At 33.6% G+C, this 27,875-nt stretch overlaps 2 protein-coding genes across 4 annotated transcripts in view; one reads left to right on the top strand and one right to left on the bottom strand.

Moving 5' to 3' along the window:
- The window catches only part of IP3K1 (inositol-trisphosphate 3-kinase-like protein), a 116,882-nt gene that overhangs the window by 26,322 nt on the left and 62,685 nt on the right, over positions 1–27,875 (bottom strand). The gene's annotated exons all lie outside the window — the stretch shown is intronic.
- Positions 15,797–18,299, top strand: LOC135840413 (uncharacterized). The gene has a single exon (XM_065356940.1). It carries the CDS (start codon positions 16,478–16,480, stop codon positions 17,891–17,893), a length of 1,416 nt encoding a protein of 471 aa, XP_065213012.1. The 5' UTR covers positions 15,797–16,477; the 3' UTR covers positions 17,894–18,299.

Genomic DNA, 27,875 nt, shown 5'->3' with positions numbered 1-27,875 from the left:
CAGATTATGAAAATATTCTATTCAGTCATCTGCCAGAAGAATATCCCGTTCAAAAGGCAACATCTGGGCAATTTTTTCCTATTTCATATGAATACAAATTTCGAAAAGAACTTAATCAACTCATTTGTAGCTACTTAACAGCTCAATTTATAAAATCAATATAACAAATTAAACTGGAATTTCAACACAAAAAAAGGATCAGTTCAACGTTTACTTTAAAAATCAAATAGATTTTTAAGAAGTGAGTTTCTGGGTTTATACTATAAAATTCAAACGAATACTTTGAACCTAAAATTCAAAATCCGAAATTCGAGTTTTTTCGTGATTTTTGTGGCTAGGAAAATTCAAAATCCCCCCCCCCCAAAAGCTAACGATTTTGCTACAATTCTAACTAGATTTTTTTGGAGCTGATACAGAAATTTGTCGACTGATTACAATCAACCAGTAAAGTGTTTTCAACGTTTTTGTTCTTTCGTAAAATAGTCATTTTCGCAAATTTTAAAATGTTGAACCCTATCTGAGTGTTGATGAAGCTCAAGCAACTCACATTTTTGTTCACACTCTTTCGGCATCAATCACTACTTTTTTGAATAGTTGTGAAATGATCTGAAAAAGACGTGGTATTGTGGCAACAATCTGAAACTTTTGTGTTCCAATGTTTTGAATCACCTAGCTATAAGTACCTACACTTTTTGAATAAAAAATAAAACTTAAAACATGATTGCTCAAAAAAATTTATTCATTTTCATTTTTATAATTTCATTTCGGAGAGAGAAGGGGAGGAAAGGAGAGAAGAATTGATAGGGCAGGTAAAAATCTTGGAAAACCTGTTTCGCTCACCACTTTTGACATTTGGAAAGAAAAAAGACTTTAAAAATGACGTTTTTCATGTTCACTCCAAATCCCTTTCCCTATCCTCTGGCAAGCAAATGTAAAAATAAATATATGGTTCATAAATTTTCTCAATTTCTGCTCGAGAACTCGACTCTTAAATCTCCAATTCGAATTAAGCAACTTAAATTGACCTAAAAATGCACCTTTTGGAATTATTTAGTTAGATTTTTCAAGATATGTAATTTTACGTTTTGAGTGAGTTTTTTATGAAAAATTTCCAGGTTGAGAAAATTAAAACCCACATTGATGTGGATGCGAAAAAAATTTTTTTTTGACAAATTTTGACCAAATTTGGCGGAGACCGTCTTTTTGAAAATGTGAAAGTCCTTCAGAAAACATTTTTAACCCTGGAAGTGTCCCTGAAAAGGATATGTGGGTTTCAAAGGAAGAGAAACCTTGCTTCTTTGCTCCAGCCCCTATCCAACCTGTTTTGAAAAATATGGCCTATATAGTTCCATTCAGTGGTATCAATTTTTCGCTCATTATTGCCAATTCCGAAAAATCGAGAAAATAGTACCCAAAAAATTATCAAAAGTTTTCGATGTTTTGAAGTTAGATATGGCAAAAAAAATTGGAAACGCTGAATTCCAAAAATGCCTCCAGTTTCAGAAATGATATCTTCGATGTCTTAGCTTAATTAATGCGTAATATTCGAGAGGAAAATATTTTCAAAACACGAATCCACCCGAAAATAATTTGTAAATTTTTAACCACCTAGTAGACGCCTAAAAAGGGTCTTTGATTCAGACGGTAGTGGCCAAAGTCGACATGAAATCTCAAATACTAGCTTTCGGAACTGGGTCATTTTTCCCATAACATCATGTGAAGAGACTGGAGAGGGAAAACACGATTTTTTTTAATTGCTCCTCTTTATCAACCCTGTTCTCCATGAGATACCTACAGAGCTGATTTTTTGTGATGGGTAGGGGAGGGGAGGGGGAACTTCAAACTCGAAATAAAGGTCTCTACCAAATTTAATCGTAATCGTCCAATTTTTTTTCGCAATTTATCCGCCACTTCAGTCAAGCCATCCACCCAATTTTCATTTCCTTTCTCTTCCTGTACTCTTTCAATGGAGGTTCGAGAACAATTTTCACCTGCACACAAACGTATCTATTTTCTTTCTTTCTATTTTTAAACCATAATTCGTGTATTTTATATCGTAATCCGTAATAATTTTTCTGGCCTACTTCTGAATGAACAAACCAATTTACCAAAAAGTATCCTTGAATTATCGTTATTTTAAAAATACGATGACTAACGCCTAACGGTAAAACCGTTTGACATTGATTCTAATTCCAAAATAGGTAGGCATGCTGGTGAAATTGAGAGTAAAATCATCATTGATCCAATTCTCACGAATTATACGAAATTATCTCGAACGTACGCTGCAAAACTGACGAATCTTCACGAAAATATAATCGTAAAAACTTTCATGAGCAATCATCCTATGAAAAATAATCCTTCTAAGGAATGATTAAATTTAGAATACTTTTAACTCCACATCTTACTAAATAATATCACTGACATCAGGTACATACAAGCTACCTGGTACCTCTACGCATCTCGTAAACAGAGTTACCACGTATGTTATGATGAGGAATACCCTGATGATAACTTTCATCGACACATCATTAAATTTCCAGCAATTTCACTCATTCGGTAAATGCATACTACGTCAGGTTGACGATGACGTTTTATGACGTATGTATATGTGCATAGCAATTACTTATTACAAGCGAGGTAACAACATTAATAACACGTTTAATCGGATTAAGAAAATTTTTTTTCGAACGTCATAAAACACGCAACCATCATCAATAACTGCACTGCAAATAAAATATGAAATTAATACGTAACCTGGCTGTATCTGCGGAGCTTTTCTATATAGCTAATTTTTCCCGCCTCATTTTCATTGCAGATCGAGTGATCGACAAATAACGCCATACACATAAATTAATAAACGTTATGCACACACTCGGCACGGCGGCGTACCATACGCTTCTATTAGACATTGTATGACACAGATTTGATTGACGTATTCGTTTACGTCAACTTACAAGACATCTTTATTTGTTTAACGATAGAGACGAAAAGGGGATAGATTTTTCTCTTCTCAGCTTACACTCGGCTGAGATTAGTAAGACGTAACTTATACATTATAACGACAACGAGTCGTGTTCGCGGTGACATCACAGGACACTTGACACGAGCAGGCATTTCAAAATAGTCCACGAATGTAGGAAAATTGTATATAGGGTACACGTTGATAAAATTCTACCAGCGACAAGACGGTGGAAAAGCTTATTTTCGTCGTGTAGATAATTAATTACGAGTCGACGTGGGAACGAAATAATAGCGTTGATAATTTATACGTTACTATAGTAGGTACTATATCTACCGGTGAAATTCGTTCTAAAAAAAAAAAAATTGGTCTAAAAAAAGGAGAAGAAAAAAAACACAGGTATTACAGTCAATTAAGTGAATTTATGAATCATTTGGTAGGCATATACCCCAGGTTTAATTCATTCCAATTATAGTGGTTTTTATAGTCGCTGTCTTCGTCTATACATGGTACCTTCATACCTCTTCCTAGAACTACTGTACATGGACGGAAGTAATTTTTTTCATTCACAAGTTCGAAAAAAATTATGGCTAATGTGGTTCAAATTAAATTTCTTTATTTTAAAAATTATTATATTTCAAAAAAAATTAAAAAAAAACACCGATAAATTCCTACTTTAATATTTCATTAAAACGTCAGAAAATGGAGTAATTTTTAAATAACTACTCGTACCTACCTACAAAGCATTACTCGAGCAAATTAATTCCAAAAAATATTTCATAAAACCAAAACAAAAAAATTTCTATCTAGAAAAGTGGTAAATTTTATATCTTGTTGAGCTGCCAAAAATTGAAGATTTTTTCACAATATAATTCCATAAATTGATAAGAATTTTAAAAATAAAAAAAGTGAGAAAATGTTTAGATAAAAACAAAACAATTGAATTGGAAAAATGTATAAATTACTGTACAGAAATATCGAATGAAATTTTGCAGAATTTGCTAGAATCATCGATAAGATTTGTTAAAATTACATAGGTAAAAACAGTATTAAAATAGACTTAATGTTGAAAAAATGTCTCAAAATTTGAGCAAAATCTTGAAAAAATTGCATCGAGCATTGAAAATTTCAAGAAATTGATCAAACATTATCAAAATGGAATGCAATTTCACTAAAAAATATAGGTACCTGTACCTACTCAGAAAGGAGGTATACCCCAATCCAACAGAACCTTTATTGAACCAGACAAAACAGAATTGAAAAATCATACAGAAATACATCGCCAGTCAAAATCTCAGCTGTTGAACTAGATTTTTCTATTTTTGGTAAATTCAAAAAAAAAATCAAATTTGAACAAAAAATGTGAAAAAAATCAGAATAAAGCAACCTGAAAAGTTAAAATGTAGTTTCTGCCCTGTTTGTCCTTGAATCGATTGGAAACGGTTTTGAACCATTTTAAGCAGTTCTGAAGCCTCCAGCAGAATTTTTAAAGTCGAGATTTCCACAAAATTTTGTTACATAATTATAATGGAATTGGAAATCTAAAATTTACTTTATACTTTAATTTCAAAATGATCTGTCGATTAGAGTAGTACCTACGTAAGATTTTTGAAAAGTATCGTAAAAATTTTTCAAATTGATTTTGGCAAATATAAACGCCACTGGTGCTTGATAGTGATTTACTTGGCCAATTACACGGTTTCTAACTGACAAAAACCAACTGTCGTGCGGATCACTAACAAGTAATAATCGCGTTCAAATACGAGCTAAAGTTGATTTGGACAGTTTTAATGGCACTTTCTGAAAAACTGGAATTTTCAAAATATTGCTGGAGGCTCCAAAACGGTTTAAAACCACCTCCAATTGATCGAACATGTTGACATTCTGTTATAAAATCAGTTTTAGCTTTTCAACTTGGAAAAATTTTTGTGGAAATTTCTACTTTTAAAATTCTGCGGAAGGTTCCAGAAATGATCAAAATGGTTCGTAACCGTTTCCAATCGGTTCAGGTGGTCAGAATTAGGGCACAACTCAAATTTCAGCCTTTTCGGCTAATTTGGTAAAATTTTGATTTTTTTGCATTTTTGGGCTCACGAATTTAATTTTCAAAAATTTCATCAAAAATCGAAAAATTCATTTTAGTATCTGACATTTTAGATGTTCACGTATTTTTGCAAGCTCTTTCGATTCAGCGTTATCCGATTCAAAAAATTTTCCGCCGATTGCGACGCCTCTCTCGTTAATTGCAGTGTAGACCTTCATTTTTAGTTGAAAATCATTCAGAAAATATTCTTGCTCCAAAAGTGCCCCAGAAGGGAAGATATGGGTCCTCAAAGAGGAGGAATTTTTGCAAAGATCGCAGTTTTTTCGCTCTAGCTCCTACCAATCTGTTTTGGAAAAAATGAACCAGTCCCAATTCTCAAAAGATAGTATGTACATGTTTGAGATTCTGCATCGACCTAAAGTCATTGCCAATTCAAATCCAAGAACACTTTTAGGGTTCTACTGAGTGGTTGAAAATGCAAATCGTTTACTTTTGAATAAATTGATGTTTTGAATTTTTTTTCTTGAATATTTCACAATAATGAAGCCAAAGCATTTCTGATACTAGGTAAATATTTTGGAACACAGCTAGTGGGTCAATTTTTTGGTCACTATTGCCAATTTGAAAAAATCGAGAAAAATGATCAAAAATTCACTAAATTTTACCAATTTTTTTTTTAAATTTCAAGACACGGGTTTCAACTACTCAATAGAACCTTAACAGGTTTCTAGCCTCTCGAATATTTATAGCAATGGCCTAGGTCAACGAAAATCTCAAATATCATTTTTTATGACTGGGCCATTTTTCCCAGAAGAGGTTGAATGGAGTCTATAGAACGAAAAAACCACGACTTTTTTTCGAAAATTTTCCATCTTTGAGAACTCATATCTTCCCTTCAGGGGCACCTCCGAGGCCAAAATTTTTTCTTAAACACTTTCCACTCAAAATGAAAGTTTACACTGAATTTGGTCAAAATTCTCCAACATTTTTTTTCGCAATCCAACCTACACTCATATTTACCAGTATCGCTTTTGAATATTCGTAATTTCAAACATGCGGGGAAAAAATGCAATAAATATACACGACGAAATACCAGTTTGCCTATGCAAATCGTAGCTACAGAAAATGAATAAATTTTTTGATAATCATCCCACTATAAAAGATTCATTCATCTCTCCATAAAATAAATTTTATCAAAAAATACATTAATTTAATCGAAAACACGAATAAATTAAATTCAATCTCGAACGTCTGGAAACGATTCAACTGCGTAGAAAAATTCACCCAAAAATATCGAAGAGTAAAAAAGTCACACAATTTGAAAATAATTTTCTTCTAGTGAAAAGAACTGTCGCGTCGCCTAATTTAAATATTATTGTTAAACTAGGAAAATTTAAACGCTTCTTGTTATTCAAATGAACCACATATGTGTCACACACGCGACAAACCAATGTGTTTTTCCAAAATCATCCCATAGGTAACCTCTGGCCACTATATAATTATCGAAAACATAGGTACAAAAAACAGAAGAGTCAACTTGTCACACATCTTTTTGTTCGTTAAGTAGCAAAACAAACCCAAGTAAGTTGATCGGACAATAGTATGTAATTTAATTTTGACGATATTTTCACAAGAACGGCTAATCATGTAAATCAAAACGTCAACAAAGAGTGAAAATAATGCCTCGAGTACCATCAATGCATAAATTCAGACTAGCAAATTAGCTCGATTCGTGATTTCGAATACATTACGAATTTCATCGACAAAGGCAAAAAAAAATCGATAATTAACCCCGCCACCTGTAGGAAAAACGTTCAACTCGTGTCGCAACGAGAAAATTCACAAAATTTTCAATATTATTAGTATTTTCTTAGTAAAACAATCCGGTTACTGGTACCAGATATCTACAAGTAATCCATCTACGTAATGTATTGTACGCATTAATCTCCTCAACAAAGCGGCTAATGGCTCTTCTAAAAACTTATCTACGTCTGGTTTTTTTCTCACAGCTTTAATTTTTTTTTTCAAAGTCAAAATTGCACGAAAGTATATTTTTCACGCAACTCGAGACTGTTGCATTACATTAGGTACGAGTAGAAGAATTAAGGAAACTTGAAAAATATGTTTTCCATTGATACGAATTTTCGTACATGATCACAGGGTATGGGGAAAAAACAAATCAATAAGTATTTGTATTCGACTAAAACGTATAATTTGTTCGCATGAAAATCAATTATCCTTCTTGTTAAACATTTAACAATTAAGAAGGTCGAAAAGGTACATCTACATGTATAGAAAATAAAACGATTCCAAAACTCTCGACGACTCGATGAATTTTTTATCCTTTTAAAAATTACACGTTCGTGTCGAAAACTTAATTTTTAAAACCAACAAAACCATAACCTAGGTTACGAAAAAAAAAAAAATCCGTTTTGGAAAAACAATATCGAAAACATCGAAAAAAAAAGGTCCAAGGTTATCAGTTCTGTCGAATTGGTAATTAAACGACTCGTAATATCTTAAGCATTAATATTCCAAACATGTAGAAAAATTCGTGAACGATCGATCGAAAAACTCGTCAAGAAAATTACATATTTCGTGTTTGCAACGAGGCGACGAAAGCTGAAAGCGCTCATTCCTATAATTTGAATTTTTTTTCTCGAATGGAAATATTTGCGAAATCATTATGAATACTTACACGGTGTTTCCACGAATTGGACAGAGAAAGTCGATACAATGGCTGGCGAATTTGTAACTGCGCGAATAGACATGTTTATTACACCTCTGACGACTTTTTTTTTTTTTGCCCTCGATATATTTTGACAATGAATTCGCCTTGTACATGACACTTTCCGAGAAACGGTCAATTTGAAAAAATACAATACATCGAGCCTCGAGGAGAGTTTTGACATCATGCATATTTCACATACTGTACGATGCATCATCTCAATAAAAACCACGAAAATCAACTCGTACTCGAACGTCATCTGATCGATTAAATGTCGCAAATTCATCCCAACAATTTCAATATTTTCGTCATAAATCCCGTGTCAACATAAACACTACCCGGAAACCGTACCAGCAAATGTATCGTAAACATAAAAGAATTTTCAAAATGTATTTAGGTAGGTAGGTATATGTATTAAAAAAACAACAAAAACTCGTCGTAAATTTAACGACGATGGATTGAGGCATACGTCTCTGTCATTTTTTATACTGTCATAAAAAAAGAGCAGAGAATGATAAATTGTTTTTAACAAATTAACGCCTTTCCTAGAAGAAATTGTAATTCGAAAAAAAAGTGCTGCTATTGAATAAATATTAAAAAATTCGACGATCGAAAATCAAGAATAACCTGATTTTGTATAGTAGGGGTAAAATTGGTGGTAAAAATTTAACAACTGAGATAGACGAATCAGTTGTGGAGGGGAGTAACAATTAACTTATACAGTCATTAATTAATTTGACGTCAAGTATAATGAGTCTGTCGCATAAAATATCGATCAGCAAAATCGTCAAGTGCTGAAGTACTTAGGTAGGAATTACTAATATGCAATCGAATGAACGTGAGAAAAAAATCTACATAGATTAATGGAGGTTCGTTTCCATTCGATTTCGCACAATGAAGACTACTAAGTTAATTTTTCAATAAAAAAGGGTGTAAATTAGACTCACAAGCTCGTAATTAATTATTAGGTGATTACGTACGTCAAAAAGTCTACTAATAATCGCTGTCACAAGTAGTTTGATTTTTTTTTTTTGTACGAATCAGTAACGGATTTTTCATCGAATTCGAACTCGATGTTCAATCAGTTGTTAATTCCATTTTTTTTTCAAATGCAGTTACTATTGCAGACATTAATGAACACATAAATAGTCATTAATGAAACAAAAATTCGAACGCCGGAGGAAATTTTATCTCAAATTATAGCTTACAGTTTCCTAATCAAAAACCCAAATGTTTACGAACTAAACACGTGCTTATCAGTTGTCTATGGGAGAGGAATTCCACTTTTTTTGAACGACTCATGCAAGATTCCGCGAAAATACCAGGTACGTTGTTTTTCAAAAATATTATTAGAGGATTGGTGAATTAAAAATTAACTCAGGAGGTGGATTTTTTAAAACTGCAATCTCATTTTTTGAAAACACAAAAAGCATAGAACCGAAAATCATCTTTATGCTCTCAGAGAACTTTCAATGTTCATTTAATCAACATAAACACCACCACAAAACTGGTACATATTTGTGCTATTTTAGCCAACCTTCGATCAAAACTCCGTTCTCCCATCCTTGGAAAATTGCTAGCAGGTTCATTTTTTAAAAAAAAGAACTTTTTCAGCAAGAAAAGTGAGTTTTAATGAGGATATTTTCATTCCAAAAAAATGAAAATTTCACAGAGGAAGAGATAAAAAACGTAATTTCTTCAATCTTCTCAACATTCATTCAACTTTTTTCATGAAATCATCGTCCTCATTATTTTGAAAACTTAAAAAATCACGTATCCCTCTTTCCGAAGGTAAAATTAAAAATAAATAAATCAATTTGGTTCATTCAAAATTAAAAAAAAGAACTGAAATTGAAATTTTGTTGTGAAAAGTGAGTTTAATGAAGACACTTTACAATACGATGTGTCGATTTATTCGGGAAGGTGAGAGAAAGGAGTTAGTAGGTGAATGCAAAATAAAATTTTTATTTTCATTTTTCAAACATTTTGAAATTGTTTTCCACACCAAAAAATCACTGTCTCCTTTCAAGAATAAAAACGAAAATTAATTAAACAAAATCTGAATAACGCAAGTCAACTGTGATCATTTTTTTTCGAAATTCAGCAAAAAAAAAAATTAAATTTTGAAACTTGGAGCATTTGATGAGGAGAAGGAAGTGGTCACAAATACTAGTTTTTGCTAATCATTTTGGAAGTTTTTGAAAAAAATTTACGTCTGCTCCTCTCCCCCAAAATTGAGAAATGCACCGCGAAATTAATTGCGAGGAATGAGCAGGAAATTGGTCTAGAATCCATGGTGGCCGCAATATTTTTTTGAAGTCATTTTTAAAATTTTTAAAACCACTCTTCAATTTTCAGGAAATTACTAAAAGTTGAAAAACTCCGAAAAATTACAATCAGTACTTCCAAAAATAAGTGAATGACTCGACTGAATTCAAAAAAAGCTCCGAGATATGCAACTTTTTGGAGTTTTTTTCGGTTCTTCTCACTTTCCTGAGAGCTAGAGGGTGAGTTTTATTCATTTTTGACCCAAATGTAATTTAAAAAATCAAAAATGACCCACGCATTTTTCAGTAAGTATTTTAAAGTCAAAGATGTCAGCTCTCTCGTAAAAGGAAGTGGTCTGAAATTTTCTGCAAGAGCATTATTTTTAAAGATTATCTTGCTACTGTTGAGACCTCTACTTTTTCAAAATTCAAAATTCAAAAATGACCCAGCTTTAAAATGTCCTATTTTAGTTGGATCTCAAGAACTGAAAAAATACGAACTTGAGAATTTCCACGCACGAAATCACTTCATGAATTTATTATACATAGCCCTACATAGAAAATAAGTATAGGTATTTCTTTAACCTCAAAATTTGTCATATTTTACAACATGCGTGAGACAAACCCGCGGATTTTTTCTTAGCCTCATTCTAGCGAGTGTTTTTCCAAACTGGACAGTGGACATACCTTTATTAGGTCATTGGTTCGTCCCTTTTATAGGTTTTTTCACGCCTAAAATAGAATTAAACTCATAGGCAAACCTGCAATTTATTCGTCCAATTTGTTTCAATTCCAATACAAAAATAATCATCTTTGCGGTATGGTATGCGGTTTGCACTCGCATATAAATTTTACAATGTGAAAATGAAAGTACAAGTATATAATGTCTTATTTAAATTCACGCTCTGAATACATATTAGAATTTGAAAAGAAGAAAAATTACATCGCCGCATTAAAAAAGAATAAATCATAACATCATTTAAGACACTCGACCAATCTTCCAGATCTCTTAGGCGCCAAAACATAATCGAGCAACTCCCTCGCCTCTGCTAGTACTACAACTCTTCACATTTTTAACATCTCGATAAGCTTCCTACATGTCAGCATAATTATAATTTTTTACAAATAATTAAGCTATCAAAACCTAAACAACCCGGGGCATGTAATTGGCAATTTTTAACTACGTACTACGCAACAAAAATTGACTTTTTTAAGGACACCGAGTTATAACGAGAACTGACTACCTTCTTCAGAGAAATTTTCACGAAAATTTTTTGTAATTAATTATATGAATTTTCGGTGACCAGCCAACGAGCCTATCTGGTTAAAAAATCATACCGTGTAATTATACTCGAGTAATAATTTCTTCGATTATTAAACCGATAAGAAAAAAAAATTTTTGCTAATCGTGGCGAGTTCAATGATAATAATAAAAGATTCTTTTGTTGGAAAATTTCAACTTTCGAGATTAGTAATTATTTTCAACAACACTGGCCATTCATTTAGCATTATTTTCGCTTTCTATATACTTACTCATCATTACGAGGCTATTTTCTACATTATTCGCATTTTCTACGAATAATTTGATGCTAAGAGAATATAAAAATGCATATCTATGGAAAAAGTGTAATTGTGAAAAAAATCAAACAATACAAAAGGAAAATTCTCCGGTGATAAATTTCATCCAGCCTTGTAAAAAAAAAGATTTCGATTTAACCTTTCACGCATGACTGGTCAATAAAATTTAATCAAATTACACTAATTTCAACGCAATTATGACAAGGTACGAGAATATGCTTATTAGAGCCTGTCAAATCGTAAACATTACTCGACGTAAAATTAAAGCATATCCTTGCCAAAAAATGAGAACACCTCAGTTTCTCCCCCTCACCTTCCATAAGCTTTCACGACGATAAAAAAAATGCAATTTTTAATATCACTTTAAATGAATATTAAATGCAAAATGTTATCTACAAAAAGTTTTAAAAAGTACCTAATTTTCATTGAGCTCAAATTTAAAGATTTTAATCTGCACGAATTACTTATTCACGCCCCAATTAAAATTCAAATCGATTTGTAAATTAATATTAAAAAATCTCCAATTTAAATTTTTTCACACCATTAAAGATTATGCTATCAGATGAAGCATAAGAAAGCGAATCGCGTTATAGTATAAATACTATATTAAGACTATCGATGACGTAGGAAAAGCGCTCGATGAAAAGTTGAAAAATCTAAAATTACCTCATCCTTGAAATGATTAACTTGAGGTAACCTTTCCGATATTACAAAATATAAGTACACGTGTATGGTATGAGAGATGTTTTCGTCGTATCTTTTGATGAATTTTTATTCAAATGCCGAACACCTTTTTTGACCAGTAGTTCGCTCGTAAGAGGTATACGAATATATGAATTATTTCATTAATTACTTCGATACGAAACTTTTCAAATTTTCGAATTTTTCAAAATTATACTTGATTACGATTGTAGTGTTTGTATTAAAGAGTAAACCAAGTTCAACAATATCTACATCAATCTGTCCTTTATTTCATCTCTTCGATCACTAAAATTGAGACAGCTCATCTTTAAATAAAAATACCTCAGTAGTATAGGTGTCACTATAGAACACTCCCGGGTACACCCGGAAGTGTTCTATAGTGACACCTACTACAGAAATTTATGTAGTTGCAGTTGCAGTTGCAGTTGCAGTTGCAGTTGCGATTGCAGTTGCAGTTTGTTGTTGTTGTTGTTGATGCAGTTGCAGTTTGTTGTTGTTGTTCTATATCCTATAATTTTATAGTACACAGAAGTGTTCTATAAATTTATGGGATATAGAACAGTTGATAAGAAAGTGTTCTATAAATTTACTGAATATAGAACACTCACTAGGTTAATGACCTTAACCCGGAAGTGTTCTATAAAATTATTGGATATAGAACACCAGGTTGATGACCTTGACCTATAGTTACTTAATCTAATTATATCTAACATAATATTAACCACTTACCTATATTATACTTAGTATAAGTAACACAACACAAACAACTGACATGTGTGAGATCCAAACAAGTTCTGACTCCTAATGAACAGTGCACTCCTATTTATATATTTTTCATTACCCCACTCATAATCAAATAGTAGGAAAAAAAGGAGTGGGGGATGCGCACACATCTTCTACAAAACACGTCTGTCATGTATGAGATCCCAATGAGTTGTGACCTCTAATGAACAGAGCACTCCTATTTATAGGTTTTTCATTACCCCCACTCCTAATCAGTGTTACCAACTGTACGGAAAAATCCGTATTTTACGGATTTTCGAGATGTACGGATTGACCATACGGATTTTCGTGCGGATTTTCAAAAAATACGGAAAAATTGATCAAATGTACGGATTTTCAACAAAAAAATGAGCATTTTTCATATTTTTAGGCACAATTTTGTCAAAAATATGAATTTGAATTTATTATCCAAGTATAAAAAAAGAAAAAATATGAATTTTTCAAATTGGTCCCAATAGCATTTAGCTTTTCATCCTCCATATTCATATTTTTCGCTTTTACTGCCATACTCCATGCCTCCACCGGTGAACTCCTGATGATTACCGATTACGATTACCGCGCTTCCTTTGAAGTTTCCGAGTTTCGAGACTTCGAGAGACTCGATGTAGTCTGTCTGGAGAAAATTAATAATTATAATTAATTCTAATTCTCAGAAGTGAATTTTTTGGTTAAAAAAATATGCTACTTTTTTTGATATTTGCGGCATTAGTAGTGGTTCCTTTTCAATTCGATTTCAAGTTGAAGTGTATCAATAATGCAGTTTCAAATGCTACCATGGATAAATTTCTAATTCGACTGAATGTTGGCAGAGATAGTAATGCAGGTAATGCAAATGCAAATAAAAAAAGAAAATACGCCAATGTAGAATCGGATGATGATGAAGCTATCGACAAGTCCGACAATGAATCTAGCAAGGAATGGGAAAATGAATCTAGCAACGAATCAGAATGCGAAAATGAGTCTACCTCTAGCAACAAATCCGACAATGTACGTAGTAACGAATCTGAAAATGAATCTAGCAGCGAAGAATCCGATGATGGCGATGATGCATCTATTGCTGCTGCTAGAGAATCGGATTGTGAATCTTTAGAATCAGAATTCGATTCTGAGGTTGTCGATGATGTTATTCCTATAAATCATTCAAAACGAAAAAAATTGAATCCCAAAGTAAGTTAACCAATCGATCATTCATTCATAATTTCGAATTTAGATACAAATTTTGAACTGTTCAAATTTTTGTGATAAGTCATTAAAATTTTAAAATTAGATTCAGGTAACCAAAATATTGAAACATATGTGTTGTTACAGACAGTTCAACAGAATTCGGATAAATGTATTCAATACAATGATGAATTACGAGAGGAAAACGCTACTACCACGAAGAGGAAAATTGATAAAGAACCTAAAAATAATTCAAAAAAGAAAAAGTCTAATCCTGAAGTGAGTAATCAATCATTCATAATTTAGAAACGAATTTTGAATTGTTCAAATTTTTGTAATAAGTCATTAAAATTTTAAAATTAGATTCAGGTAACCAAAATATTGAAACATATGTGTTGTTACAGACAGTTCAACAGAATTCGGATAAATGTATTCAAAACAATGATGAATTACGAGAGGAAAACGCTTCTGCTACGAAGAGGAAAATTGATAAAGAACCTAAAAATAATTCAAAAAAGAAAAAGTCTAATCCTGAAGTGAGTAATCAATCATTCATAATTTAGAAACGAATTTTGAATTGTTCAAATTTTTGTAATAAGTCATTAAAATTTTAAAATTAGATTCAGGTAACCAAAATATTGAAATATATGTGTTGTTACAGACAGTTCAACAGAATTCGGATAAATGTATTCAAAACAATGATGAATTATGAGAGGAAAACGCTTCTGCTACGAAGAGGAAAATTGATAAAGAACCTAAAAATAATTCAAAAAAGAAGTCTAATCCCGCAGTGAGTAATCAATCATTCATAATTTAGAAACAAATTTTGAAGTGTTTAAATTTTTATGATGAGTCAATGAAATCTTGAAATTAGATCTAGATAACGAAGTATTAAAATATGTGTGTTGTCGCAGCAGGTTAAACGGAAATCTGTTCAAAGTAACTCGGTTCAATTGAAATCGGATAAACGCTTGCAATCTTTCAAAGCTGATTGGCAAAATGAATATAAGTGGGCCTTACCTTCGAATTCAGGTTAGTATTATTTATCAAATTTTCAATACAGTTATGAATTGCAATCAATCATTTTTTATAACTAGTTTGATGTTCGTATCTGTGTGTTTCTTTAGGAACGACTAAATTTGAATGCAAATATTGTGCAAAAGTATATTCGTGTGCCAATGATGGAATAACAGCGCTGAAAAGACACGCAATCTCAAAAAAACACACTGAATTAGCATCTGCGGCATCAAAAAATAAAACTGAATTTATTGACAAGCGTTTTGTAAAAGAAGCCCACTATGCTAAAAGAGCAAGGATAATTGAAATTCAAGCGGCACTGTTTATCGTTAAAAAAAATTTGCCAATGGTAACATGCGATGAGTTGCTGGAGTGGATTAAATATTTAGACATTGATAAGCATGTTCAAAGAAATATCGCTTGCCATCACACGAAATGTGCATCACTGATTACAAACGTCATCGGCAAATACAGATTCGACCAGGGCTGCATTTAGCCAATCGCATTGGCTAAGCTAAAGGCTAAAGCTAAAAAAAATTTTCATTAGCTAAAAGCTAAAGCTAATGGCTAACAACTTCTGATTGGCTAGCTAACGTTTAGCTAATGGCTAATTTTTTTAAAATGAAGTTGTACCTCAAAACACTCGTTAAAAAAAGACCAATTACATGGTACTCCCAGAAATTGTTTATTGACATATTAATCATTATGTAAAAAGGAGTAAAAAGTAAAAAAAAAAAAAAATTACTCAAAATCAGGTTTAAAAATCAAATTTACATAAAATTAAGAGTCTAATAGGAGCAAAAATCAGCCAGCCATGGAAATGAAAAATGATTGGCTAAAAGCTAGCTACTAGCTAATGCTTCGGAGAGTTAGCCAGCTAATGGCTAAAGCTAAAAAAGCATTGGCTACCCTCGGCTAACGGCTAATGGCTAAAAGCTAATGGCTAGCTAAGCAGCCCTGGATTCGACTATTTAATCGAAGTTCTCAAAGTACAGAAATTTTCACTTTTAATTGACGAATCAACTGACATAGCCTCAGTGAAACGTTTGGCTGTTTGTGTTCGATACGTGAATACTGAAAATGGCATTGAAGAAGTGCGAGATGAGTTTTTGACGATAATTGAGGTAAGAATTTACTTGGAAGTTTCTATTTGTGTTTTTGTACACCAATATTGATATTCAATTTTTTGTTAGGTTGCAGCAGGTGATCATGCTACACTGTACAATGTTATCCGAAGCATGTTTCTGAAATACGAAGTTCCTTATACTACTAATATGGTCGGATTCGCTGCAGATGGGGCAAATGTTATGTTTGGTGCCCACAACTCTGTTGCTACGATGTTCAAACGAGATGTACCTGCAATCGTAAATATGAAATGTATTTGTCATTCATTGGCTCTAGAGGTTCGGTATGCTGTCAAGAAACTGCCATCCAATCTTGAATCAATGCTGTCTGATGTCTATTGTTATCTTAAACACAGCACCAAGCGTCAACAACATCTTGCTGGGATTCAAAAAATATTAGATTTACCTGAGCATAAAATTCTCAAATTTAAAAAAGTCCGATGGTTGTCATTGCAAGGTGTTGTAGAACGCTATGTTGAGCAATATGACGCGCTCCTGCAGTTTTTTGAAACTGAAAGAACCAGGTCTTCAAATAATGCAGAAGCTGTAAGCATCCACGTTCGATTACAAAACCGCTGGTTTCGTCTGTACCTTCATTTCTTAAATTTCGTTTTGCCAGTCGTTATTAACTTGAATAGAGAATTCCAGTCCGAACAACCGAAGATATTTTCGATTCATAGAAAAATGCAGGCCATGTTTCGGGTCATCGTGCAGTGGTACCTGAAGGAAGAGTATGTACAACGGACTGACATCGATTTGATCGAATTTAGAACCATTACTGATGATAACAAACACAACTGGGAAAATCTCAGGAATATTGAACTGGGCCCAGTTGTAGAATCGTGTCTTAAAAGCTTACCAACCAATACAGACCATGACGATATCTTGAAGTTCCGAGGTGTTTGCAGAGACTTCATGATTGAATTAGCTTCTCAAATTTACCAACGATTTCCTTTTAATGAAAGTGAGGTGCAGTTGTTGGAAGAAATCTCCTACCTCGAGCCAGAAAATATTTGTTCCGCAAGAAGTATCTACAGAATCTCAAATGCGTTCCAGATGAATGCCGTGGCAGTTCACCAAGAATTCGTTAACCTGAAGGTTTTCTACAGATCATTAGCAAATCGCAATTTAGATTTGAACGCGTTTTGGGGTAGAGTTCGGCAAGATGGCGGTTTTCCCCTGCTGATGGAGATGTTTGATAGAATTCGTGTTCTACCAATTTCATCAGCTGCGGTGGAGCGAATTTTCAGCGCTATAAACCTCAATATTACCAAAATCCGAAATCGACTATCAACGGAAACAATGGAAGGTATTCTTCATGGAAAAAGTCTCATTCGAGACCAACTGATTTATGAGATCGATTGCGAGCCCATGCTGAAGTACTGTGACGAATCAATTTATGATTTCAAAGACGAAAATTACGCAAATAGACCTAAAAAGAAAAAGCTCAAATTGAAAAACAAACTGGGAGTCCATCAGAAAAAGAGGAAAGTAAAACGACAGCCAAAATCAAAAATGAAGAAAGTTTGATTGTTTTTTCAAATGTTTTAATTTTTATTTTTTTTACTTTTATTAAGTAATCGATACTTACGGTTAATTCAATTTGATTGTTTTTTTAATTTTGATTCTTTTTACCTTTATTAATAATTAATCGATACTTACGGTTAATTCAATTTGATTGTTTTTTTAATTTTGATTTTTTTTACCTTTATTAATAATTAATCGATACTTACGGTTAATTCAATTTGATTGTTTTTTTAATTTTGATTTTTTTTACCTTTATTAATAATTAATCGATAGTTACGGTTAATTCAATGTTTCAATCCATCTTTTGTAATACGTATTTCTATTTACAATTTTTAATAATTTTGATGTTTTTTTTTACATTTATCATGTATTAATTAAGTGAATTTCATTCGTATTTTGTTCTCAGTAAATAATACATGATATTAAAATTTTGATTTTTTTTTTTGCGGTCCACTTTTCATCAACTAGGTAAATAAAATGTAAAAGTAAGATTACGATTAGGATTACGAATCAAAAATACTGCGTACGGATTTTTTTTTTACCGTACGGATTTTTTTTTATTGTAAAATACGGATTTTTGGGTCATTTCAGTTTGTAACACTGCTCCTAATCAAATAGAAAGAAAAAAGAGTGGGGGGATGCGCGCGCATCTTCTACAAAACACGTCCGTTATCTATGAGATCCCAATGAGTTGTGACTTCTAATGAACAGCGCACTCCTATTTATAGATTTTTCATTACCCCCACTCCTACTTATATATTTTTTTCATTACCCCCACTCCAACTTCTATCTACAGACATGTTGTGATATAATTCTCAGAAGTGCTTATCTTATCAACAGGAAATGAGTCATCAGTTTTAACTTGTGGTAAACAAGGCGGCATTCTCTTTGATCTTGATTTTTTTTGTCTAGCCAGAATTCTCAGAAACTCTTATCTTATCAACAGGAAATGAGTCATCAGTTTTAACTTGTTGTAAACAAGGTGACATTCTCTTTGATCTTTTTTTTTGGGGGTTTAGCCAGAATTCTTAGAAACTCTTTATCTTATCAACAGGAAATGAGTCATCATTCCTAATTTAAAATTTTGTTTAAATGTTATTAATGTACTAAGTGATTACTTGATTGGTCAAAGGATTGTAAATGACTTTACGATCCATAATCATAACCAGGTGTAATTTGGCATTGATTGGAAAGCCTTCACGAAGATTGATGAGCAATTTTGCATTGATCAATGAATCTTTAACTGTTTCAGGCTGATGTGAACAATCAATTGCAATCATAGGGTACTTGGACAAAAAAGTACCATAATCACAAATAGGATCACGCTCTTGTCTATTATAATAGGATTTGGGGAATGACAGAAACATATCATACAAATTACCAGCTTTTCTTTCGCTAACTTTAACATTGAGACGATCTTTGGGGTATAGCCAGTAGTTGTTAATGGACAGTTGCACATTTTCTACATTAAATAATTCAAATTGACTCATTCTTTTATTAATACTGTAGCTAGAGTCTTTTTGAAATGCCACAATAACCCACTTTACACGGGAATAGGCAACAGGTATTTCCCAGGTGTACTCTGTAGATTGAGCGGGGATTGCTGTGCATTGATATAACCAATGACGGTAAAACATAGTAAAATTAGTATTACCCAATACTTCTTTTCTCAACTTAATTTCTTTATCTATTCGAAGTTTTACATGTCTCATTCGCCAAATAATTTCTTTAAATATCACAGTGACATTATACCCTGTATTATCTGAATACATCATTATATTGTCAGATACAGTAGTATTATGAAATATCAAGGATTGTGGTACACGTACCATACATTGACGAAAATCTTCAAAGAAACCCATCACTTCACTCAATGGTTTTATTATAGTGAAGTATCCTTGATCATTGATCAGGTTATTTGACGAATTAGGATATATATCCCAACCAGATAAGGAGCGTGACATAGGCTATAGGTGGATAAGTATGGTGAATTTGCCCCCGAGAGCTTCAGAGTTGATATTTGCATGGAAGGTTGGTACCCTTGAGCACCTTCCGTCACGAAAGTTTCAGACCCCCAGGACCCCCCGTTTTTGAGAAACCCCCCCTTTTCTAAAATTACAATAAAAATTTTTTTCTCAGCCCCATGTGAACCGATTTTTTTAATTTTTTGGTATGTTGTAAACATTCATAAGAAGCATCCCCACAAAAAATTTCAACCCCCTCCCCCCATATTTTCCCTTCAAAATGGCGTTTTTTAGTTTTGTTTGCCCGTTTTAGCAATGATCATGATTCGGCACAAAAATGGGAATAGCATTTTTAAATGTATTTTTGACTCCTACAAAACATATATTTTTTTCAAAAAAAAATTTTTGGTGGGCCGTGGTCAAAAATTGAAAAAACCAACAGAGGGGGTTAAAAATGGATTCTGGTGTAAATCATTGTTTTTGGTAAACAAGGTGTCGTTTCTATATGAATCGAACCCCCCGAACACGAATATGACGCCCAATCTTATGCTACCCTCATCCACACCCCTCCAGCGCCTCATCTGCCCCCTTCTCAATTTTTACTATATCAAAAGTTGAGCTATTTTCGTAATATTGGTGTCGTTTCCAAATGAATCGAACCCCCCGAACACAAATATGACGTCCAATTTTACGCTACCCTCATCCACACCCCTCCAGTGCCTTAGCCCCCACCTCGAATCCTACTATATTAAATATTGAGCTATTATCATAATGTTGGTATCGTTTCCATATGAATCGAACCCTCCGAACACAAATATGAATTCCAATTTTTTGCTACCCTCATCCACACCCCTCCCCAGTGCGTCTGCCCCCAACTCAATTTTCACTGTTTTGAAAGTTCAGATATTTTCATAATGTTGGTGTCGGTTCTATATGAGTCGAACACCCCGAACACGAATATGAAGTCCAATTTAGCTCTACTCTCATCCATCGCCTTTCAGGCTACAGCCAGCTCGACAATTTTTATTATTTGAAATGCTAAACCTATTTTCATAATGCTGGGTGTCATTTTGGCACGAATGGAAACCTCGAAACTTGAATGTTAAAGTTTGAATCTTGCGATGGTCATTGTTTTACGAGTTTTCAACCTTCGCGAAACATACTTTTAAAAGTAATAACAACCCGAGTAATTATTTGTAGAAGATTGATCAGAGTTGGTGAAAACATTTATGGTTTAGGTGGGGGCGGAGGCACTGTATAGGGTTGTTGTGGTTGAGGTTAGCATAAAATTGGACTTCATATTCGTATTCGGGGTGTTAGATTCATATGGAAACGACACCAACATTTTGAAAATATCTGAACTTTCAATATATAGTGAAAATTGAGTTGGGGCAGAGGCACTCGAGGGGTGTAGATGAGAGTAGCATAAAATTGGACGTCATATTCGTGTTCGGAGTGTTCGACTCATATGGAACCAATACCAACATTTTGAAAATATCTGAACTTTCAATATATAGTGAAAATTGAGTTGGGGCAGAGGCACTCGAGGGGTGTAGATGAGAGTAGCATAAAATTGGACGTCATATTCGTGTTCGGATTGTTCGACTCATATGGAACCAATACCAACATTACGAAAATATCTGAACTTTCAATATAGTGAAAATTGAGTTGGGACAGAAGCACTGAGGAGGGGTGTGGGTGAGGGTAGCGTAAAATTGGACTTCATATTCGTGTTCGGGGGGTTCGATCCATATGGAAACGATACCAACATTATGAAAATAGCTCAATATTTAATATAGTAGGATTCGAGGTGGGGGCTAAGGCACTGGAGGGGTGTGGATGAGGGTAGCGTAAAATTGGACGTCATATTTGTGTTCGGGGGGTTCGATTCATTTGGAAACGACACCAATATTACGAAAATAGCTCAACTTTTGATATAGTAAAAATTGAGAAGGGGGCAGATGAGGCGCTGGAGGGGTGTGGATGAGGGTAGCATAAGATTGGGCGTCATATTCGTGTTCGGGGGGTTCGATTCATATAGAAACGACACCTTGTTTACCAAAAACAATGATTTACACCAGAATCCATTTTTAACCCCCTCTGTTGGTTTTTTCAATTTTTGACCACGGCCCACCAAAAATTTTTTTTTGAAAAAAATATATGTTTTGTAGGAGTCAAAAATACATTTAAAAATGCTATTCCCATTTTTGTGCCGAATCATGATCATTGCTAAAACGGGCAAACAAAACTAAAAAACGCCATTTTGAGGGGAAAATATGGGGGGAGGGGGTTGAAATTTTTTGTGGGGATGCTTCTTATGAATGTTTACAACATACCAAAAAATTAAAAAAATCGGTTCACATGGGGCTGAGAAAAAAATTTTTATTGTAATTTTAGAAAAGGGGGGGTTTCTCAAAAACGGGGGGTCCTGGGGGTCTGAAACTTTCGTGACGGAAGGTGCTCAAGGGTACCAACCTTCCATGCAAATATCAACTCTGAAGCTCTCGGGGGCAAATTCACCATACTTATCCACCTATAGCCTTTGGCTGAAAAGATAATAAACCTTTCATAGTTGTAGCAGTTCCTGGTTTTCTAATGTCATCAATTTTATTATCGCCAATTTTATACTCAATGTGATCAAAACGATGTAAAATACCATTTGTATCAAAGGAAACTTTGGAAGGATCAATAGGTTTTACATTTTTAATGTTTGAGTCAGTTGTTTCTTCAAGTTTGATTTGACCTGTGAAAACTAGTACACTTTCACAAGGTAATGTTATGATGTCTTCACTATATATAGTGATTGGAAATTCCCCACCAGCCTGATTAATATCTTCAGATTGTGGTGGTTTATAATCATTATACTCAAAATGTTCAATGAAATCATCATAATTTTCTTCAATATGTGCCATTGAAATATTATATGAAGTTAGCATTCATGTACTACTATTTATAGTTTTTTGAAAGAATTCTTTGTATACATCATACAATTGTTCACGATTTTTGATACAAGTCATGGTGACCTTCCCTGATATGATGAGGAAATCATTTGGTAGCCTGAGTATTTATACAGGAATCAAATTTTTTCTTATATTTACATTTTTCACTTTCCACATCAATCACAAGAAAACCATATGGTTCATACCAACAACTATTACATATGGAACGGAACTTATCAAAAGTGACATCTGTTACATATTCAGTGTAAACCTGTCTCAAGTTGACTAAATCTTGTCTAAATAAGATGACATAATTGAAGTTTTCACGAATACCACTCTTTTTTGGTATTTTAGTGTATGTTTGACTCAAGTAAAAACATGAAATATTTCTGTGTCTACCACGCAGAAAAAAATTTGCTACTTTATCTTGCTTCTCTGTCAATATGTCATCAAATATGATTATTGAATCATTTTCCAATTCTTCAGGCTCAGGTAGGATTTCAGAAGCTACCTCATGAATGTTAATCATCTGCTTTTTACTTTTTTTCTCTTTATTGTGGTTATATATGAGTTCACGAAGAGTATCATACTTTTCTTGGTAACTAGTTTTGGAACACAAGTACAAATGCCGAAATGGTCGAGCATATACTAACATAGTGAGAAGTAAATTTGACTTACCAGCACCACTAGGTCCAAACATACCACAACGGATCACATTAGGGAACATTTCTACCTTACGATGTGGTTTTCTCACATTATTATCAAAATTAATAACATTAATGCTGTTTTTTAATTTTTGGGAACTCATATTATCTATGTTGTATCACAATGCTGGTAATTGATACTTCTATTTATAGATTGAGGTTCACACATTTGCTCTCACATTAAAAGACAGGAAATGAGTCATCTGCTATTTTTATCTTATCAAAATGGCAATTGATAACACATCAAAACACAGGAAATGAGTCAGCATAACATAAATTATCAACCATTTTTATCTTATCTCAAATTAAACTATAAAAAATGAGTCATCATTGCTATTTTTATCTTATCCCAAATTTTTATCTTATCAGGATAGCAGCACATCAAAGCACAGGAAATGAGTCAGCAGCATTCTATAAATTATCAACAATTTTAATCTTATCTTAAATTTTTATCTTATTAGAAAGGCGGCATTCCCTTTGATCTTGATTTTTATTTTGTCTAGCAAGAATTCTCAGAAACTCTTATCTTATCAACAGATATGTTGTGCAATAATTCTTAGAAACTCTTATCTTATCAATAGGAAATGAGTCAGCATTCCATAAATTATGAACAATTTAATCTTATCTTGAATTTTTATCTCATTAGGAAGGCAGTATTCTCTTTGATCTTAATTTTTGTTTTGTCTAGCCAGAATTCTCAGAAACTCTTATCTTATCAACAGACATGTTGTGCAATAATTCTTAGAAACTCTTATCTTATCAACAGGAAATGAGTCATCATTTTAACTTGTATTTATAGATTTTCCATTACCCCCACTCTTTTTCAACATGCCCCCACTCTTTTTATTTATTCTATCAGTGGTTAAGAAAAGTATAAATAGAGCCTAGAGGTCCCAAGCACAAATTTCTCATTATGTTTTTAAAATGTCGTGCAACACAGTTGTTAATTGTGATAGTTCGTTAGTTAATAATTGTAATAGTTCAGTGATTGATCGTAATTGTTCGGAAGTTATTCGTAATTCTTCGGTGATTGTTTGTAATTGTTCGGTAATTGATCGTAATTGTTCTGAAGTTATTCATAATTCTTCGGTAAGTGATCGTGATAGTTCGGTAATTGTTCGTAATTGTTCTGTAATTGATCGTGATTGTTCATGTACCGATCGTGAGTGTTCAAGTATAAATCATAATAATTTGTGCATTGATCGCGAGAGTTCGGGTAATATTTGTGATAATTCACGTGGTTTAAAAAGAAAAATTGTTTCGGTCAGTGATATCAATGTTGAAAACCTTCCAATTAAAAAATGTATACTACAACGATACACAGCTTCTAATCAAGATGAAGATGAACCAACACAGAATATCTACTTTGGTGGAGGAGTTGCTGATAATACCAGTGATGCTGCTGCTCCAACTGATGAGATTTCCAAGGTATGTGATTCTTCAGACATTGATAATGATGATGATAATGACCATGATGACTACACATCATTAGAACACATACAAGTAAAAGAAATCAGCTGCAGTATCACCAAGAGAATGGGTGTACAGTTCCGGGACTACGAAATATACCTAAAAAAAGATGTTGAAAAACTACCACCAGTTGACCTCATAACCAAATCACTTGAAGAGATGCTGAATTTTGCCAAACAACAGTCACAGTTCCGAAAAGGTGATAAAATTGATCTCGGTATAAGTAACCCTCAATTCGGCCATCGTTATATTTCCACCGGTTATAGAAAAGAAGATGATCATATTGACGCATTAAAGGAGAAATTAATGCAAATCCTCACCTCAGATGAGAAAGTCGATCTCTTCCAGTGTAAGTTCAACGTACACACAATAACCATGCCACGTGGTGGAGCAAGAACACATATACTTAACCTGACCAAAGATTTACACACAAAGAAAAGTGTTGTCGAAATTAGAAATAATGATAACTTGTGTGGACCACGAGCCATCATTGTGGGACTCACTTATTATCAGAATAATATTCTTGGTCATCAGTTAGAACCCTCTCATATTAAAACCATCAGGATGGGTAGACCCATTCAGAAAGAACTGGCTGAAGAATTGTGTAGACATATCGGATATAATTTGGAAGATACTGAAGCAGGATTTACTTTTGAAGATTTCAAAAAAGTAGAAGAAGAACTCGACATTCAAATAACAGTGTTAAATGCTGATTTCAACAACAGTGTATGCTATAGAGGCGATGAAAAAGATGTCAAGATTTATCTTTACAAGCAAGGTGAACATTATGACACAATTACCAACATGAAAGCGTTTTTTGGATCAAGAAACTTCTGTGAAATATGCCTGACATCATACACCAAGAAGGAGAAACACACAACCTGTGCGAAAGGACCCAAATGTTATCTATGCAGAGATGTGAAACACGATCCTGAAAGTGTTAAACGCATTTACTGTGAAGATTGTAATAGGTATTGTATGAATACACAATGCCTAAACCAACATAAATCATTTGTATGTAAGACATGATAATGCAGAAAACCATAAGTGTGGTTATGCCGAATGCCGGAACTGCAAGCAAATTGTGGAGAAAGCAACTCATAAATGCTACATGACAATGACAAGCGCCAAGGGAGGAAAATGTGAAGGAGGCTGCCAGAACTGTGATCCAACATCAAAGACAAAAAATAAAAGGTGTACCTACACCGAGAAGTATATTTTCTTCGATTATGAAGCTCAGCAAGAGACGGGTCAACATATACCAAACCTAATTATTGCTCACGATTTTTCTGGAAATGTCTATAGCTTCAATACTAACGATGACTTCTGTGCATGGCTCATTAGTAGAAAGCATAAAAACTACACCGCTATAGCTCATTATGCACGAGGATATGATGCCCATTTCATTCTTCAGTATTGCCTGAAACAAACAATTTTACCTAAGACAATTTATAATGGCAGCAAGTTAATGGAACTGAAGATCAAGACCCTCAAATTACGTATCATCGATAGTCATTGTTTTGTTCCATCTGCACTTTCAGACTTTCCAAAGACTTTCGCACTAACTGAATTGCGTAAGGGATACTTTCCTCATTTATTCAACACTGTTGAAAATAAGAATTACATCGGAAAAATACCAGATAAGAGATTCTACTGTGCAAATCGTATGAAACCTGATGCTCGAAAAAAATTTGTTGATTGGCATAATGCAAGAGTTGCTGAAGGCTATCAATTTGATATGCAAAAAGAGCTCTTTGCCTACTGCAATTCAGATGTGGATATTTTACGACGTGGATGCTTACAACTTCGAAACGACTTCCTGGGTATTGCTAACATCGACCCCTTTTGTTATATCACCATTGCCAGTGTATGCATGGCTACTTATCGTAGCATGTACCTGAAACCCAACACCATAGCTGTCCTCAACAAGGAGTTGAGTGATCAATTCTCAGAAATTTCACTTGTGTGGTTGAAATCTCTCAGCAATAGCGAAAATATTGCTCATGCTGGTAATGGTGGCGAAGTATCCTTATGTGGTGCTAAAGTTGACGGTTTTGATAGTGATACCAATACTGTGTACCAATTCCATGGGTGCTTCTGGCATGGTTGTCCAGATTGTTACAACGAAGACACTGTTAACAAGGTAAACAATTACAGCATGGGTGATTTATACCAGAAGACAATGGATCGTACTGAACAACTGAGACTAGCTGGATTTACTATCATAGAAATGTGGCAATGTAAATGGTTAAAATCATCCGAATATCGTAATTACAAGGCCAGCAACATTACCCAACAAATCACTAACAACCCCCTCAACCCAAGAGATGCCTTCTTTGGAGGTAGAACCGAAGTTTTCAAGTTGAAGAAAGCAGTTGATGGTGTGAACGAAAAAATCAACTACATCGATGTATGTTCCTTGTATCCCACAGTAATGTATTACGACGATTATCCAGTTGGACATCCTACAAAGATTTATTCACCTGCCAATCATGATCCGAGTTGGTTTGGTTTCATAAAGTGCAGAATCTTGGCACCGTATGATCTGATCATTCCTCTGTTACCTGTCAAAGTCTTGATGAATAAAACTGAGAAATTACTTTTCCCATTATGCTTGAAATGTGCTATTGAAAGTCAAAGTAGATGTGAACACTCCGCTACCGAGCGTCAATTTGTTGGTACATGGTCAACAGTTGAGGTTAACAAGGCCATCGAAGTTGGATACAAGGTTCAAGAAATCTACGAAGTCTGGCATTTTGAAAAATCCAATGAAATGTGGCAGGAGTACATCGGGGCAATGATGAAAATTAAGCTAGAAACTAGTCCACATGGCTACTCTACTAACACTGAATATGCTCAAGCAGTGGAAGAACACTACAACATCAAGTTGGACATCGACCAGATAATA

Source organism: Planococcus citri, chromosome 3 (genome assembly GCF_950023065.1).
Source record: "Planococcus citri chromosome 3, ihPlaCitr1.1, whole genome shotgun sequence".
Taxonomy (NCBI): domain Eukaryota; kingdom Metazoa; phylum Arthropoda; class Insecta; order Hemiptera; family Pseudococcidae; genus Planococcus; species Planococcus citri.
Note: the sequence above shows the minus strand (reverse complement) of the source record. Positions and strands in the feature narration are given on the sequence as shown.

Excerpts from the sequence above, each read along its gene's own strand:
- LOC135840413 (XM_065356940.1), top strand. The coding sequence starts at position 16,478 with ATGTTTCTGAAATACGAAGTTCCTTATACTACTAATATGGTCGGATTC.